The sequence below is a fragment of the Anopheles stephensi genome, chromosome 3, assembly GCF_013141755.1.
Source record: "Anopheles stephensi strain Indian chromosome 3, UCI_ANSTEP_V1.0, whole genome shotgun sequence".
NCBI lineage: Eukaryota > Metazoa > Arthropoda > Insecta > Diptera > Culicidae > Anopheles > Anopheles stephensi.
In genome coordinates, this window is record NC_050203.1 from 76,634,682 (window position 1) to 76,651,949 (window position 17,268).

Below are 17,268 nucleotides of genomic sequence, written 5' to 3' on the forward strand. Positions count from 1 at the left end.
TATGCTTAAAAGCATAACAGTGTTTCCGTGTGTCCGCGCGTAAATTTGTGCGACCACCCCGGTACTGGCGGTCTGGCGGTCGGTGTTCTTGGGTTGCGGCCCGATCATGCACCATCCCCGGACGAGACTACATGATGTTCCGCGAAACCCCAGCTCGACCCCGGCGAATGAGAGCGAAAACGTTAAGACGGACGAAAAACAAAACAAAAAAAACTTCATCCCTGGACAGCATCCCAAGAAAGAGGAGAAGAAATATTAGCACACGAGAAGAATCGCCGTTCGAGATCGGATCCGGTGTACCGGATGGTGGGCGAAAGCCACCAGAAAACCATCACTACCGGCAAAACGGGAAGAAGTTTAAAAGCTCCACACAAACACACGGTGCTGATAGCACTTTAGCTACCGTTTCCATAAGAAGAGGGAACGCAAAAAAAGGGGGAACCAAACGAAAGCCATTCGCACCGTCAGACATTCTTGCCTGCTACCAGAGCACACATTCGTTAGGTTCTGGCCGATCTCTGCGGCTGTGGGGAGCTGTTTCGTTCGGGACAGACGGTGGGCAGAAATTGGCTGCTGTCTGCGGATGCTTTAAGTCATTTGAATTTGTAGTCTTCCTCCGACGTCCTTAAAGTTTAATCTGCGCAAATGGAGAACCCCACTAGCTGACATCTTGGAATAAGCGTACGAAACAAGAGGTCCTTGCACCTACGCGCCCCACCGGTCATCCCAGTATGGTACAGGCCACGAGTAAACCCACCCAATAATTAGCTCCCGGGTCGTTTGGTGAATGCACAGGAATCGCTAGGAACTCCGGCACACAGGAGGGTTCGTTAAAATACAACACGCGACCACGGTGCGCAGGCGGACACGCCGTACGTCGGCGGTTTTTGGCCCGTTACATGGCCAAAAGCGGAACGATTCTGCACTCGTACAGTTTTCCAGCACCGGAGCTAAGCATTTTAATTGGCCACAAAACACTTAGCTTCTGGACCGATGAAGCAAGGGCCGAGATACATTAACGCTGCGCGAGCGAGATATTCATAAATTTGACTCTGCATTCGCCATCCAGCAGGAGAGCATCGGACATTGAAGATGTTGGAGGACGTTTGAAGTTCAACTTCTTACTGGAAGGGGAGGTCTCGGGCGGTCAATTTTGTTCCTTTCTGCACCAGAGTTTCTATTCTACCCTAAACACCCATACATTACACTAGCGAATGGCGCATTATCGCATCGCCCAAAAAAGTCGATCGTCCGACTCCATATGAACGATGATCGGTGTGCGGGGTTCAATGCTTCAATGAAAAATAACAATCAACCAACGATGTGGGAGGTATCTGTAGGTGCGTTGAATCATCCGTTTGCCACGATAAATCAATCGACGGACAAAAACAGGCAATGAGAGATGGATTAGTTTCCGCGCGATAAATGGCGGCATTATTCAAATTGCAGCTACAAAATACCCACGGGGTGTGCGGACAATGCGGAAAAAGTAGCTCCCACTTTGTAGTGGATGTCAGGTTGATCGGTTTGTGCGCGATAAGGGCACATTTGTATACTTGACGCGCGTACTAACGACTCGCAACAACGGGCTGGCGAGATTGTTTGATTCCCCCAGCGTACAGCGCTAGGCGAGAAGCAACAACTTCATTAGAAATCCATTAACACGTCAATTATTTTCTGCTCTGCTTCTCACCTTTAACGCTCGATCCGAGAACTTCGATCGACATTTCATTCTCGGTTGACATTTCGCGAGCGGAGCATTCTTAGTAGAACCCTGCCTGGAATTCTTGCCAACTTGCAGCTGCAGCCTACGTAAGATAAATTACGAAAAACCGTATCAACGAACGACCCCGAAGTACTGCCAGAACAAGTGATTTAACGCGATTCTGCAACAGTGACAACACGGCGACCACACTTTCGACGTATCGATCGCCAACGTGGGTCGCCAACGAAGAACCTTTCCAAGGCTTTCCATCCATCGGCGACAAGTTTTACACCCTGCCCAGCAAATCGGTGGACCACAAAGCACACCAATCGGTGTGTCGCTTTGCATACGCTACACTCGCCTGCTCGATAAGCAGCAGGCTCTCGGACACAATGCACCAGAGGAGAGACAGGGACGCGACGACAACAGAAAAAACAGGGGAAAGGGCCCAGCTTCTAGCCGTGCAACCTGTGCTAACAACAATTTGCAACACGTAGATTTAATCTCGAGGCAGCACCGTGTAAAAGGGTTTGTCTGGTGCACACATCACGTAGGAGGTCCCTAGTGGAGCGGACACACTATCACCGGGCAGCTTTGCCAGCGTCCAGCGAGGACGGGGAGACGTAGCGAATTGTGTCTGCTGCTGCTGCTGCTGCTAGGCTAGGGCACAAATTAAGAGATGCCACCACATGCATGAGCTGGTAGTAGCGCTGGGAGAGCGCGAGGCTGTGGTTCTGTGCGACAACGCTGATTGGAGCTGATTGGAATTTATCCTTGTCACCGTCACAGCACACAACAAAGCACAGCAACGGGCCTCTGCCGTTATTAGCCGAGTGGAGATAATAACGTACCACCTCGCGTACGCGGCATTAGGTGCGGTTGAAGGCTACTTACGGAATTAGCAATCTAATTCGTTTGGAATGTCCTACGATGCTGGAGAAAGTTGTCGTGCTTAAGGAATAAAAAAAACACTTACGTGTTTTAGGTATCACAATATCTGGGCCCTGGAATATCTTGGAGAGCTTTTGGACAATGCTTGAAGCTCCCAGTCTTTGTGGCGGAGATATCACACCCCTAGTTATCTGGAATATCTTGGAGAGCTTTTGGACAATGCTTGAAGCTCCCAGTCTTTGTGGTATCCATTTGTCATATTCGTGGTCTCTGGAATATCTTGGAGCGCTTTTGGACAGTGCCTGAAGCTCCCAGTCTTTGTGGCCTTTGTGGAAATATCACAACCTTTTGGTTCCTGGAACATCCCTGAGAAATTTTGGTCAATGTCTGAATCGCCCAGTCTTCCCGTAAAGGCGCGTGTCCGCAATGACGACAGTGGAGTGGTCATAAAACAGCCTCCAAGGTTCCTTTTACGGTCTAGAACTCCCCGCTCGGTTTATGGCACTGTCATGTGTAGGAGTAGACGTCGTACCAAAATTGGGCCTTTTTTCCGCACACGGGACATTGACACCGGACGGTACCGGTTGTAGCGAACAGGAGCGTGTTAAAACTGTTTTATAGCTGCTCATCGCGAGAACGGTCACGTCGTGGCCAGCTTTTGGGGTGTCTGTTACTGCTTGTTGGGACTTTATTCCCGATCTTCCCGAAACACCCAGTGCTACCAGAAAGGTGTCTAATTTAAGATATTCACTCTAGTAGTTTGGTTTTAGTGCTGCACACTATCCTAAATGTCGCACGTCAAGCAGAACGACTATCCGAGAAATGGAGTTTGGCATTCGGTCAGCGATCCTCCGAGATAGATTTATAGGTTTCCTATTCTCCCCCCCACCGTTACCAACTCCATGTGGAAGGTGTCTTCAGCTCGGATCGTGCTCCACAGGCGACAGGAGACAGGAAGCGTCCAACTCAAGGCATTCGATCGAGCGAACGGGTTTGCGAGTTTCTTTTTGGAGAGTCAAATTTATGACCGATATAAAGCCTGGTAATTGAAAATTCAATGCATGTCGGCTCGAGCCGTTCCATCAGCGCACCATTGCGCACCGTAATTAGGAATTATGCCCATATATTTTCGGACCATACACATTCGGCCGAAAAGCGGGCGTTGCGCGGTTAGGATACGCGACGGCGCGAGTGCAAATCATTCAACCATTTCATTCATGGTATAGCATGTTCTGTGTGTTTCTGGCATGGCGATCGCACTGAAGGGCGCGGTAGGTGTTGGGGTAATGGGTATATCCGTGTTGCAAGTACGCGGGACCGGCTACAGTAGATGTGGCGTAGCGAAATCTAGACCTAGGTGATGCTGTCGCCTCGCGGGACTGCAACGTAGGGTGGACACAAGTTGTCGAGTGACTTGACTAGTGACAGACCATCGACCTCCCCGTTTTCTGCCATCGTTCCGTAACTGTTGCATTTGATGCAATGAAACGACTCACCCACACGCGTCACGTTAGCGCAAAAAGACCACCCCCCCCCCTCCCCCATCGTACTGGAAGCTGCCCGGCGGCGGTTCATTAGTTTGTGTTTCAATGTTTTATCTCGGCAACATTTTGTTTTAAAGTGCAATTTTAATTTCCCCCCACACACACTCACTCCATCAGCTATTCTGCACCCCCTCTGGACCTCTCCACGAATTCTTGGCCCTTGTGGGGAAGTAAGTAAGAAAAACGGGGAAGTAATGCTTCGAATGGTGTAGCTAAATTGCGCTCCGAATGTTCTAATCCTGGCCCGGTCGGCTGGCATGGCGAGAGTGCGAGGTCTTGGACTAGGGTGCGCGCACAGCCAAAATCAAATAAACTATTCAAACATCAAACAAACCACACTGCCTGCACTGCAGCCATGCTATGGTCAGCGAGTCGTTTCGTTTGAGGTTCGGTGGAGAGACACTGCGGGACACTGCACTTTTGGGGCACAGGATGGCGCAGATAGTCAAGCGGCACCGGTCGCGGTGTCAATAGATACGAGTGAATTTTCAAGTGTGCGATTATTTATAAACTTACATAACCATGACATACACCTGTTCACGGGAGATTACAAACCTGCCAACACGGAGACACTGGGGACATCAATGTGTGTGTGTTTGTTGGTTACCATTCATCAACGCCTCTCATCAAAGCTGGCCAGATTCTACTGCCCGTTGGAACCACTTGCAACTCAGGCGTCGTACACAATTTCATCCACCAGTTGGGGCGATTATTTATGACCGTAGTGCAAAATATCAAAGACGCTCGAGGGCACCCACACGGTGACACACACACACACTCGCCCAATCTGCGCGCTCCGTAACCAATTAGTGGCACACGGGCAGTGAGTTTCAGCAGCTGCTTCCTGTTTCCCTCTGCATTTGGACTTTGATTTTGACGATGCACTAGAATTGAAAGGTTACGTCGAGAGTTCTTCACCACCAGGCACTTGCGAGGAACAGTAAATAGGGTTAGTTAAGTTTTGCTTCTTGAGCACGCAAAATCCGTTGGAGGTAAGCCAACAGCCAAAAAAAAAGGTATTCGTAAAGGGAACGTTAAGCGTAGTTTAATTGAAATAGACGAACCAATAAATGATCGTATGACGAATCTTATTTGACAGCTGTCACGTGCCCAACTGCAATTCTGAACAAGTGACGCATTAGTAAGAAAATCTTTAAGTGACTAATATCTTCAACCACCCGTATCATGCGAATCGTTTAACGTCAAGCTGCATAATAACACATCCTAAACAAACGTGCCCTTTACAGTAGAACGTGATGTTTATGGCGCGTTCGTCCGCCATGTTGTAAGCCTTTCTTTGTTGGTAAATACACGTTGCTGTGGGAAGCTGTAGAGCATCGTCTAGGCGCTTGTTGGCGTGATTCAATTTTAAAAGCAAATAAACCTTTCGTATCCCAAATTTCGAGTCCGAGAACGACGATCGCACGATTCCTGTGCCACGCGTCCAATTTCCGATTGGACGTATGGGCCGTACTGGTTGCTCATCTCTCCGGCTCTGGCGACCCACGCGACCAATATTTATAACACACCCTTGTTTTCTTCGGGCAGGAATGTGGACGATGAAGCCCCGATCTTCGATTGAGAGGGGAGATATGGTAGGCGAAAAACGAATAAAAATGATCCATAACAAAACCAGAATTCGTCCCCAAAAGTCGCCGCCGATCGTTCGATCGATCGATTGGGGCTTCGTTGGGTAACGTGAACTTTGCATAATTTATTGCGGACCAATACTCAACGAACAACGATAGCAACAGGACAAAAAAAAAAACGCCCTCGAACACGAGCAACAAATGTTCAAGGGCGAATTGGGCTAACATGTCTCGGGGTTCCAGTTATTGAGTCGCGATGAAACTAGATCGCGTATCCTGCCGGAGACCCCCTGATTCCTGAGGAGAAGAGTCTTGAGATACCCTAGATAAAACGCTTTTTAGTGACAGCAGTTTGGATCTAATGTACCTTTCAAACAAAGCGATCGGAACCTGATGTTACTAACTAATAATGACAAGTAATGACTTAATGATTTAAGTGGTTAAAAATAACGCAAAGGCACATAAATATTATTCACAGCGTTAAGGACCATTATGCGCACTTAAACGTTTAGTGACGTTACCATCCTGTTCGCCCGACATGATTTACGTCCTCCGCATCCCTTTTATTATCTTATCGATCATCAAGGTGACACAGCGAGTTGATCGTAACGCAACATCCATGTTCTACTTTAGATGGGAAAAAACGGACGACACGACATCCTTGCGACAAGTGCAGGTCGCACGGTGCAGAAAAATCGTAAAACAACACAAAACATAGCTGTGAACAAGTGATTAAAATGTTGAGCGAAAACGGACACGTAAGAGACACACTTGATAAAATCATATGACAAATGACATAAGAAACTGCCTGCGACAGACAATGCCGTGACAGAGTCGGGCCTGTATGCATGCGGGCAATGCAGATAAGCCCCGATTGCAACGTGCGGACGTGGTTGGTTATTTACGGCACTAGTTATGGTGTAAGTGTGCAATTAACCTGCGAAACTACTCATTGTCACTTGCACCTGAAATCTGGTGCGGTGAGCAATGTTTATCGGTGCGACCGGGCATGCACCGCCTATCCGGAAATGGAAATTGCATTGCTGCTGCTAGTGCCGTTCGAGCGGGAATGGAAAGTTTTGCTGGATTTTACACCGCAAAAATAAAAACTTTCCGCTACAGTGAGGTGGTGCTTTTTCCCTACACAAGGTCCACCAATAAATCAAAGCAACGGACAGTGAAGGAAATTAGAATAAGACCACTTTTATATCCTATTTTGCAAACCTCTGCTTTCGATTCTTCTACTAGCTATAATCAAAACAAAATTAGGCAAAACCTCATCCTCAGCATCTATAGTGGCAAAGGCGACAGCAGCGTCGCTCTTCACACAACAGGACCAGAGTTCAAATCCCATCTAGACCCGCAGGATTTGGCTATCCAGCCAAGGATAAAATTTAAGTCCAAGTCCTTTCGAGCTTTTGTTGCAAGCATCAAGAAAGAAGAATAAACTCAAGATCTCTATTTTCTATTTCAATTTTGATTTGGTTCGTAAAATAAAACTTAAAACATAAATTGAGTGAGGATTTAAAAAAAAACTTCAGATAATGCCCACAAAAAATTGTGAAATAATTTTTTTTACTTTTAATAATAAATTTGGACTGGGTTAAAGTATAAAACAGAAAGAGAGAGGATGCCTCAACCTATGGCAAACGGTTTTGAATTTGATTAAAAGTCTATTCATTTTAAATTTCATGATTTAATATGTTTTGGCCATATTTTCACAACACTGATCAAAAAGATACTCCGAATCGATCCAATGATAGGATCGTTTTCTCAATATCTTAAACATCTTTGCGATGAGAAAAAAATGGATGGTCCTACTCGATTGCCCGTCACTGTATATCACAAAGGGAGTAGCAAATAATAGCAAAGCTGCTGCTGTTACGAGCGATAGAGCTTGTCGCAAGCAGCACTTAACATGCGGCTTAGGTACACAGTGCACGGACGGCGTTGTGTACAAAACAATATTGGAAATAAAATTCAAATCAAATCCACTAACCGCGTGCTGCCACTCCAGTAAACAACATGGCCGCGCACACACTTAAGCTTGTCTGTACACACACTTTACGCGACGACGTATTAGAGCTAGTTGTGTGGGTAAATTATCGCACTTGCAGCAAAAAAAGTGTCACATAAAATTACAATTATAGCTAAATTATGCCCCCCATGAGGGTCCAGCCACTTCACAGCCATGTGCCCCCATGTCCGCAGGGACTAGAGTGGTAAGGATTAAAGTGCGCCATATTTTTGCCTGCTTCATGGAAGTGGTTCGCGACCACTTTGGCGCAGCATGCACCAGCATCCAAAAGATCGCAGCCGGGTAAAGAGACGCTCTACAGCCAAGAAGTCTGCATCGTGCCAGCGAGTGGTGCGCTTTGCGCGACAGACATCGCCGCAGCGTGACACATTTCGCATCCGCACGGCATGCGCACCTTCGAGAGGAGTGCATCAATTTAGTGCTAATTTAAATAAGAAATTGCTACCGTTCGCCGTCTGCCAGCGAGTAAGGATGATGATGGATGATGTGTGCACCGCACGAACCCAGTACTGACCTGTGCTACCGGTTGCGGTCGACGGTGAGGGAGCGGTAGGATCGCGAGGATCGACCGTTGCCTGATGATCTGCCACGTTCAAAGGTTGCTGTCCAGCAGCAGTCGTTGATCCTTCGGCTGGGTGAATGCGGAAAAGAGAAGGAAAAGAAAAGGCATTAGATACGTTTTTAATATCTATAATTATAAGTACGCTTCCTTGATTAGGCCGCATTACACGAAACACATTGAGGGAAAATTATACAACACTGAGCGGCACAGTTCGACTAGGCAGCTTTTCCCCTTGCTTTAGCCGAACTGGAAAATCTTTAACCCGATCATCATCAGCATCATGATATTTGCATTTCCAATCCCCATTTCCCGGGTGCCAATCCACCGGCAATTAGGTCGCATTACTTCTAATTAAGCACCGAACGGGGAAATCAATCTGACGATGGACGTGTGTTCGTGTGATGGCTCGGTGTCCTCGGGCCACCGCTCGAATGCATCCATTTGCGGATTTCAATTTCAAATAGCGACCTCTTGGCCGCCTGGTTCGGATTGACATGTCGGAACGGAAAGCAAAGTATGTGGCATAGCAATTACCGGACGGGTGGAGACACCCGTCTCACTGTCCGGAGAGTATTTGCGTAAGATTATGGACGAGGGCCTTCCGAGCATCGGTAAGGGGGTGAGCTGATTGATGGATTGGTTCCAAAGGGGATTTGCATTGCAATCTACGAGAATTGCTTGCTAGCGTCTTGGTGAGTGTATCATGTATATTTATGAAAATAATGTGAGAATTGAGACAGAAATTCCTATATGAGAAATTGGAAGAGCTCAGGTACATCTGTGGCAACTTAAATTTCCTGTCCAAGGACAACGGTAGAAATAGGGTTTTCCCCATTGTGTCCTCATTGAAACGTGGGTAGAAATTATCTTCATTTACCTCCTAAAGACTGCACCAAAACATACCCCGCCTATGTCCTTATGAAAAACCTCAACATACTTGAGAATTTGCCTTAGGTACAAAGCCATAGCTGGTCATCCTGTCTTCCAGCACTACCTTCAACCAACAACAATCTCTTTGAGTGTGGCTTAACATTTCCTTCTTTGATTTGAGTTTTCGAAACCTTCGCTATATCTCCCACTGGCAGCACTGGTGTGAGAAATATGTACTCCACCCCATCAACTGACACCGGAAGTCGGTCCCGAGCCCTATGCAATGCTGGAGATAGTGGGAAACTCTCAGCCAGTGCATGCTCCCTATCCCCCCGGCCCGATCTACCGGATGAAGTGCCCGAAAAACGTAAACACAAACATCTTTCACACCCGAACACCGAACATCTCATCCATCCTCCGGGCGGTGGCGTTGGAAAAATCTCAATCTCTTGCGACGGAGATTGATAGGTTGTGTTTCTTTTTCGTGTGACCGAACTTTGGTACGTTGGAACGTTGCGGGCTGATATGCCACCAGTACGGTCGTTCGCCGAACGGCTTTCTCACTCTGACTCTGGACATCAATCTTCGGGTTGTGGCGCGTTGTTTGGTTGACGAACGGAAGTGTCTTCCAAACGTGACGACTGTTCTTCGTCGGTGTGGTGCATTGAAGAAGCATATCATGCACAATGGAATGTTGCGCTCATCAAATTCAACCACCGGAAAAAGGCAACAGGGCGCAGCGGTATAGCCACACTATCGTGTGTAGTTCAGAGTTTTCTGATTAGGGATTGGTGGTGCGCGATAGTGCTATGGGGAATTATTATTTATGGTGTGTTGCGTCGTGTCCGACGTTCGTTATCAGTTTGTTTTTAGTCAAACTGTCCCGTAAACGGTTGTAATTGATAGATTAATTGGTCTCTGCTCGGGCGGTTGCAGCAGCCAGCGTGCGTTCCTTCGCTAACGCATTGCAGTACTTGAAAGTCGCTTGCTCCGGGGTACTTGAGAGTTGTGGGTACCTCCGCTGGGTAGCTGAGCAGTGCAGCTTCTATGGTGCCTTACAGATAAACTCTGTGCATGTAATTAAATCGAAAGCAGGTTGAGCAGGTCACCAATTACGGGTACGGCACAACAGCACCGTGGTCGACGAAGCTATTTCGCATACTCTACCTCTAACAGACAAACGACGCCCTTTAAGACGTTAAGCAATACTACCGTGCTCGTACGCCTGAAAAATCTGGCCGGAAAAACCCACCATTCTATTCATAAGTTCCGAGCGGGACACATAAAAATGTGTGCCGTTTTCCGCCAGACAGGATTTTGGATTTCGGGGCCGACGGCGAACCAGAAAAATGAGTAACCTAATTTGTAACACTTTGTTACAAGTGCGGATATGGTGGTATAAATACCATACAGTTAAAAGACATATGGGAGGGCTAGTTGGCAAAAAAAAAACAGACCAGTATACTGCACATAAATCTGAACCGCCAGCCAGACACACCGATGTACGAGACACCGGTTTTAACTCCTTTTGGCAAGTGAGATGTCATTAGTCATCCACCACCACCATACGGGTTCGCTCAGTGCCACCAGGGGCGACGGTTCGCTTTCGTGCGCGACCAGACCTTGATGGAAGTGCCCAGACCAGACGTGGTGCACTTGTCACATCAAAGTGAAGAATGATGCATTTTCCTCTCTTCGCTTTTGATTATTGTGAAATGGCTAAAAGAACAAAGTCTGCAGCTAAGTGTCTGGCAGCATCCTTTCTAACACGATGAAGATTTTGCTGGTGTTTCGGTACCGGTACCTCAAAGACTTATTATTACACTCCGATTAGGATTAAAATTTACCTAAACACCACAAAAAGTTGAAAAATATTTTTGAACATTAAAAACGTCAGGCTTTTCTTAAGACTTATCTTCTTTAATTGCATTACAGTCGAACTCTTTCTTAGCAAGCCTCCGATGACAAGCAAATTAAGATTGTTTTCGTCGCTCATTTTCGTTCGGTTTTAATTGTTGAAAATGTATTCAAATATTTTTCACAGATCTCGAACACAAATTTAGGCGATATTTCCGACTAAATTCTTTATAAAAAAAAAACAATTCAAAATATCGAAAATACTGATAGGTGCACTTAATCGCCCGTTCGCCAGTGATGGTTATGCATTTCGAATCGGAAGCAGCATAATTCATACCCTTCCGGTCTCCAATGTGTTTTCCATTGTGAGGAACCTGCACGTTAATTCACTTCCTTTCGTTCCACGTTCGTTCCATCTCGGCCGGGAAAGATATTCCATCTTACCGTTTGTCGATGCCCGCAAACACTTTGTGTACGAGCCCACCATACCGGGAGCCACAGACAAAACGATAGCAAGGTCGCTGCTCCTTCAGCGTGCTCGCCAGTAGTGCCAATTTTCCTTCCCATACTATCACGAGCAATTCCGATCCAACCATCGCGAATCACAACGTAATGGGAACTCTAGCACAGGACGCAGGCAAAACCACAACCATTATAAAGCGGTGAGCAAAAAGTTGCAACCTGGAACAACGCTCGTTTCGTGGAATTGCATCAAGCAAAATTCACGCTCACGGCCCGGTTGCCGATTCGATTTGGTGTTTGTGGCTTACTGCACCGCACGCACTCTCTCTCTCTCTCTCTCGACCGCTCCCATCCATGTAGGACCTTCCGTTTGGGCGTGACGAAAGCCTAACTATACCATGTGCAGCGCGCCCATTTTCATCCACCTCTCATCAGTGCACCCATTTTAATCTCCCGCGGGAATGTGCGGGGAAATGGGCGCTGTGCCTCTCGCCATGCAGCATAATGGCACACGTGACCGGTAACATATTGGGTTCGTTAAATGCATTTGGCCCGCGCAACACGACCATCACCCCGGGGGGGTGGAAAACGGGGGGTGGGAAACATAACACCCTCAACACGCTAAACACCGGGGCGAAAAACACGCCAAACGTGCCTTGGATACAAAATACTCGGTCTGGGTGGGTGGTAGGAACCGTAAGCACAATGCCAATGCAAGTACAACGGGAAAAAGTGCAACAACTCACTGGGTTCAGTTTTCCACCGATGATTGCAAATCTAGCGTCCGCGATTCAATTGAACTGCGCCAATTCTAGGTATAAATGGGGAGGCGGGCCGGACTTTCCAGAGGGCGTTGAACAGTTTGTTGGTGCAATTTGTTGTAGTTCGTCTGTTTAGTTTTTTGCCTTGTTTTGTACAACCCTGGACCTTCGTACTGGTGGTAATACAATCTTCAGGCAGGCAATTGGAAAGAGTGTTGTTCGTTTTCGCAGCTTTTGCAATAAACAGTAGGGTGGGATTTTTTTTCCCCGCTTTGAGTAAGACGTGAGAAACAGTTGCCTAATTCGGACGGGAGCAAATGCCACCGAGTTGTGGAAGAGGAACTGCCAATCTTCTGGGACAGCAGCATGAATTTTGATTTATTTTTGTATTTATTATAACTTTAAACGGTCTCGCTGTACTGTCGCGATAAGGCTGGACTAGTTTTTAAAAGTCTTTTACAGATAATTCGTCCAAACTATCTGCCTGATCCGGAAAAGACTCTCTCAGGCTCTCGATTCATATGAGTCATCCTTAGTGATCCTCGCAGTAGATCAAAAAGTCCAAGACCTTTAGCTTGAAGTTTCTAGGTTCCTGACAGATTTCCTCTCGCTCTCTGTCAAACTCCGGACAAAACTCTGACGGCATGGCTCAGAAAAGCAACATTGGATGAAGTGCCGACACCGACTCCTTGCAGGTTGGACTAATAGGAGCAAGGAGAGTTGTAAAGATATTTTATGAAAAACAGATAAGGAGATTATCCTTCTCTTCTCTTCTTCATTGGCACTACAACCTCGAGAGGTCTCGACCTGCCAATTTCCTATGCGCTGTCAGTATCGATGAGTCTTGAGTAACATGGGCAGTGCTGGGATGAGGTGGAAATTTTCCGACTGATCCACCAGGTAGGGAAAGGTCGGGGACTCCTAATCCGCAAGTAAGAGGCAAATTGGAATGACTCTGTTGACATCTTGACATGAGCATGTCCCAGCAGCTAATATGGAACGTCACGTTGAACCAGTGTGTCTCAAGATACACTATTACATGCACTATTGGTCATGCAGTATACATCATCATCATCATCATCATCATCATCATCATCATCATCATCATCATCATCATCATCATCATCATCATCATCATCATCATCATCATCATCATCATCATCATCATCATCATCATCATCATCATCATCATCATCATCATCATCATCATCATCATCATCATCATCATCATCATCATCATCATCATCATCATCATCATCATCATCATCATCATCATCATCATCATCATCATCATCATCATCATCATCATCATCATCATCATCATCATCATCATCATCATCATCATCATTGGTTACGGCCTGCCATTTTCAACTATCTTGACAAAATCTGGACAAGATTCGATGTCCAGTTCTGTCGTGTGAAGACCGGACCGAATATATTTCGCGCTTTTGGCCTGCTGCAACATTCCTCGATACCGCTCACGGTCCAGCGCCGTCGTCTGCCAATCGATTTTCCCGGCCGTTCTGATGGATGCAAGAACATAGTTCACTCCATCATCGCCATCACTCCTTCATAGTTCGGGCCTATCACGTCTCCTCTGTCTATGGTGCCATTCTCATGACAGTCCACTCACGATGGTGACACCAAAGTACAATAATACAAACTCAGCTTCGTCTGTTCGCGACAGGTATTTCGAGTGGAGAAGTTCTCGGGCTTGTGGAACTTCCTGACTGCAGTGAAGAAGCCCTGAGGCTGAAGTATGACCAGCTGACCAGAACGTAGCTCCACATTAATGTTGTTGTCGATACTGGCTTTCAACCCCACAAAGGATAACATTTAACCGGAGCTTTATTACGGTTAAATAAACGGCCCCATCTATTCTTTTATCAAACTTTCTAGTTCCAAGGAAGAACTGACTACTAGTGATAATCAGGAGATTAAAGACCAATCAATAAGAGCACCTTCAATTGGCTTTTTTCCAAGAAATAAGAAGATTCTTACTAGCAAAAGGTGCTTGAAAGACTACAATATTTTGTTGGACTAGTGTTCATCTGGTGGTCTGGCCTTAAAGTTCCTGATTCCTCGGACACCAAAGTCAGGATTTTACAAAACATACATTCATTTGTATCTTCACAACCCAACAGCAAGTTAATAACAAACTTTATAACTATAACAAACTTTACAGCCCAACAGCAAGTTTATAACGTAGAAAAAAATCCACAACAGCAGCCAAAGCCGCAGGGTCTAATCTGCGTAACTGCTTCGTGGAAAATACAGTTTTGCGAACATCTGCCATCAATATCTTCGCGTGAGGTCGTCCTTGGACAACGGCCGTGGGCAAATCCTTCACAGCAACTTCTTCCTTGTGACCGGAGCTCTAAGGCGACCCTTCCCCCATAAACCACCAACGGTGCAAGGCGTGGAAAATCCTTCAAAACTATGTGTGAGAAAAGCGAACCGAAACCTTGACGTTGCCTTCGCCGTTTAGTATGCAGCAAGGCTGCTTCTAAAGGACAACCAACTGAGCAAACAAAAAAAAACCCCTGAGAAGAAAAAGGAAAGCAAAACGGGATAAACACACCATCCGACCAGCTTGAACCACCACTTCACTAGCAGCAGCAGCAGCAGCAGCAGCAACACATGTTTGGGATATGTTGGCGTGGCTTAACACCGGGACACCCAGAGAGCGTGTCGAACTGACCCGCACTCGGTGATGGTGTTTGCTCGGAAAGTGTGCGTGTGCATGCACACATCTTCTTTCTGCCACGGGTTTGGTGAGCCCTCGCAACAAACGAACATGCCGCCCAAAGAGGAGCAGGAAACGCGCGTTTAAATTTCATTTAAGCAACACCATCCAGCACAGCCCTGGATGATGCGGCCTCTCCCCAGTACACCGTTTTTGATGATTTATTAGCATAAAAATGGTAGATTCGCACCAAAACTACAACGGGCCGGTCTGTGTTGCGTGCTGTGGCCTAACACGCTGCTCACTTCACTCGGGATTCTCGGGAATGGGGCGATTGTGATTCCGATCGTCGAGCTGGCCAAATTCGTTGGAACCATATTTTTGTGTCGGGCATCGTTGATTGCTTCTTAAGTTTGGGGCAATTTTTTTGCTGCTGCTCCATCCACCATCGTTAGGGCAGGAAATGAGCATCATTTTAGCACTTTAAAAACGGGCAGCAAAGGCTACAGAAAAAAAGGCTTCGATCGAACGGTGAAGATCCATGAAGCGGGATAGTGTGCTGAGAAGTGGCATTGTGGTTTTTGATGCACGAGAGGCACCGTGCAGTTTTGAGGAGTTTGGTTAGCGACTTGGTTTACCACAGACTCACACACCACACCGACCTTCCTATCGGTGACACAATTCCCATCGTTGATGCAGCGAAAACTGGGACATACGCCTTTTGCCAGTCCAAGTCCACCGGTGCCCAGTCAGTTCAAAATCAATCGCTTGGTTTTTGGAAGGATGCCATATTTTGCACACTCATTGCATCCTCGGCATGTCCTTAGATGGATCCCAAGGTAGGGGGGCAGCATGCAGCCGCCAGTACCGGGTAGGCACCGAGCCCAAATACGACGATTTCAATATCGAGCACACTGCCCCAGACCAAACTGCAACCGGAGCCTTGGGAGGCGAAAAAGTTCAACGGTGACGACACCTAGCAATCACCTAGCTCACAGCCCGAGAAGTCACGTCTCATTAACCTCAACATTCGCATTCGGAGTCGACCGGAGTTGGTGTCAGCTTTCTCATTTCCAACCAATAATGGGGTCAAATTAAGTCCGATACAAACTCCGATGAACCGTAACCGGGCGTTGGTCGTTGCTGTTGCCACGGTTTCTTGCCACAAGGACCCACACCCTGGTCCACCGACCGACCCTGTACGGTGTGCGTGATCTTAATTTCGTTGACATTAATTTGGCAGTGAGAAATTAATCATCGCTGTCATATTTGCAACGAACTCGGAGTTTTGCTCAGCAAATGGTAGTTGATGATGCGTGTTTTTTTCACCATCACCGGTTGTGCGTCGCCATATAAGGAAGAAGTTCATTTTGTCTCTGTACGATCGGGCTCATTATACCGTTGAGGCTTGCAGCCTGCATCGGTTGAGATATGAGCGGCGGTTTAGCGGTACAGAACCGTCACCACCGTTCGTGCGTCTAGAACGAGTGCCCAGTTAGTGCGGCTGTAGGCCATCTAAGGCGACAACGAGAGCCAACGATCGTAGTGGCGTTGTTGCGTGCCGGTGTAAAACACTGCCGTAACAAATCGTAGGGTCGAGGACAGATAAGCACTGTCGGTGGCGAAGCGGTCCACGCGAAGGGTCACAACAGAGCGTACCCACCTGTGCGTTAAGGTGATGTGTATAATCAGCAGCACTTCGGGCACACCCGACGAAACCATATGCATGCTGGGCCGTGGCGTTATCAGCTGATGAAACTATCAACTGTTCAAGCACCCTTCTCCCGTTCGAAGTGGCGAAGGACAAACATGCAATCGATCGTCATCGTCTGATTGGGCACTGGCTGTTATAGCTCCGTTTTCTAGCACTCTAGTGTCAACACGGAGCATCGCGCGTGTGCTCTTGTTGTGTTATCGTTCGACTTGGAAACTATTTTCCCATCCGTTTTTCTTCACACCACACACCATCACTATTGGTATTATCAACGCCAAGCATCGCCCAAATACTATACCCGAGTCGTATAGGGAGATATTGCTCTTGCTTGCTCAAAATCGACAAGATGAGGGAAAAGTAGCACGCGCCATTCGAATGTTTCCGAGGGTCGTCCCTCGGGGGATTAATCAAACATAAAACCATAGCTGTGATCTTTTCCACGGGGGTGAAACAGTAGTCGATCGGGCGCAACTGTACAAACTGCTTTGGAAGACCGATCGGCAGCAACTTGATACGATTGCTTCCCCCGGTAAAGATCGGCCGATATAGCTTTTGCAGAAAATTCTATCGCGCGTAGAGCCTATACCAC

General features: G+C 47.1%; 1 protein-coding gene across 1 annotated transcript in view; it reads right to left on the reverse strand.

The window, feature by feature from the left end:
• Window positions 1-17,268, reverse strand: part of LOC118510850 (bone morphogenetic protein receptor type-1B) — a 122,672-nt gene that overhangs the window by 42,160 nt on the left and 63,244 nt on the right. The window contains exon 2 of the mRNA XM_036053181.1: window positions 8,282-8,398. Within this exon, the coding sequence (XP_035909074.1) occupies window positions 8,282-8,398 (117 nt within the window). The remainder of the gene's footprint in view (window positions 1-8,281; window positions 8,399-17,268) is intronic.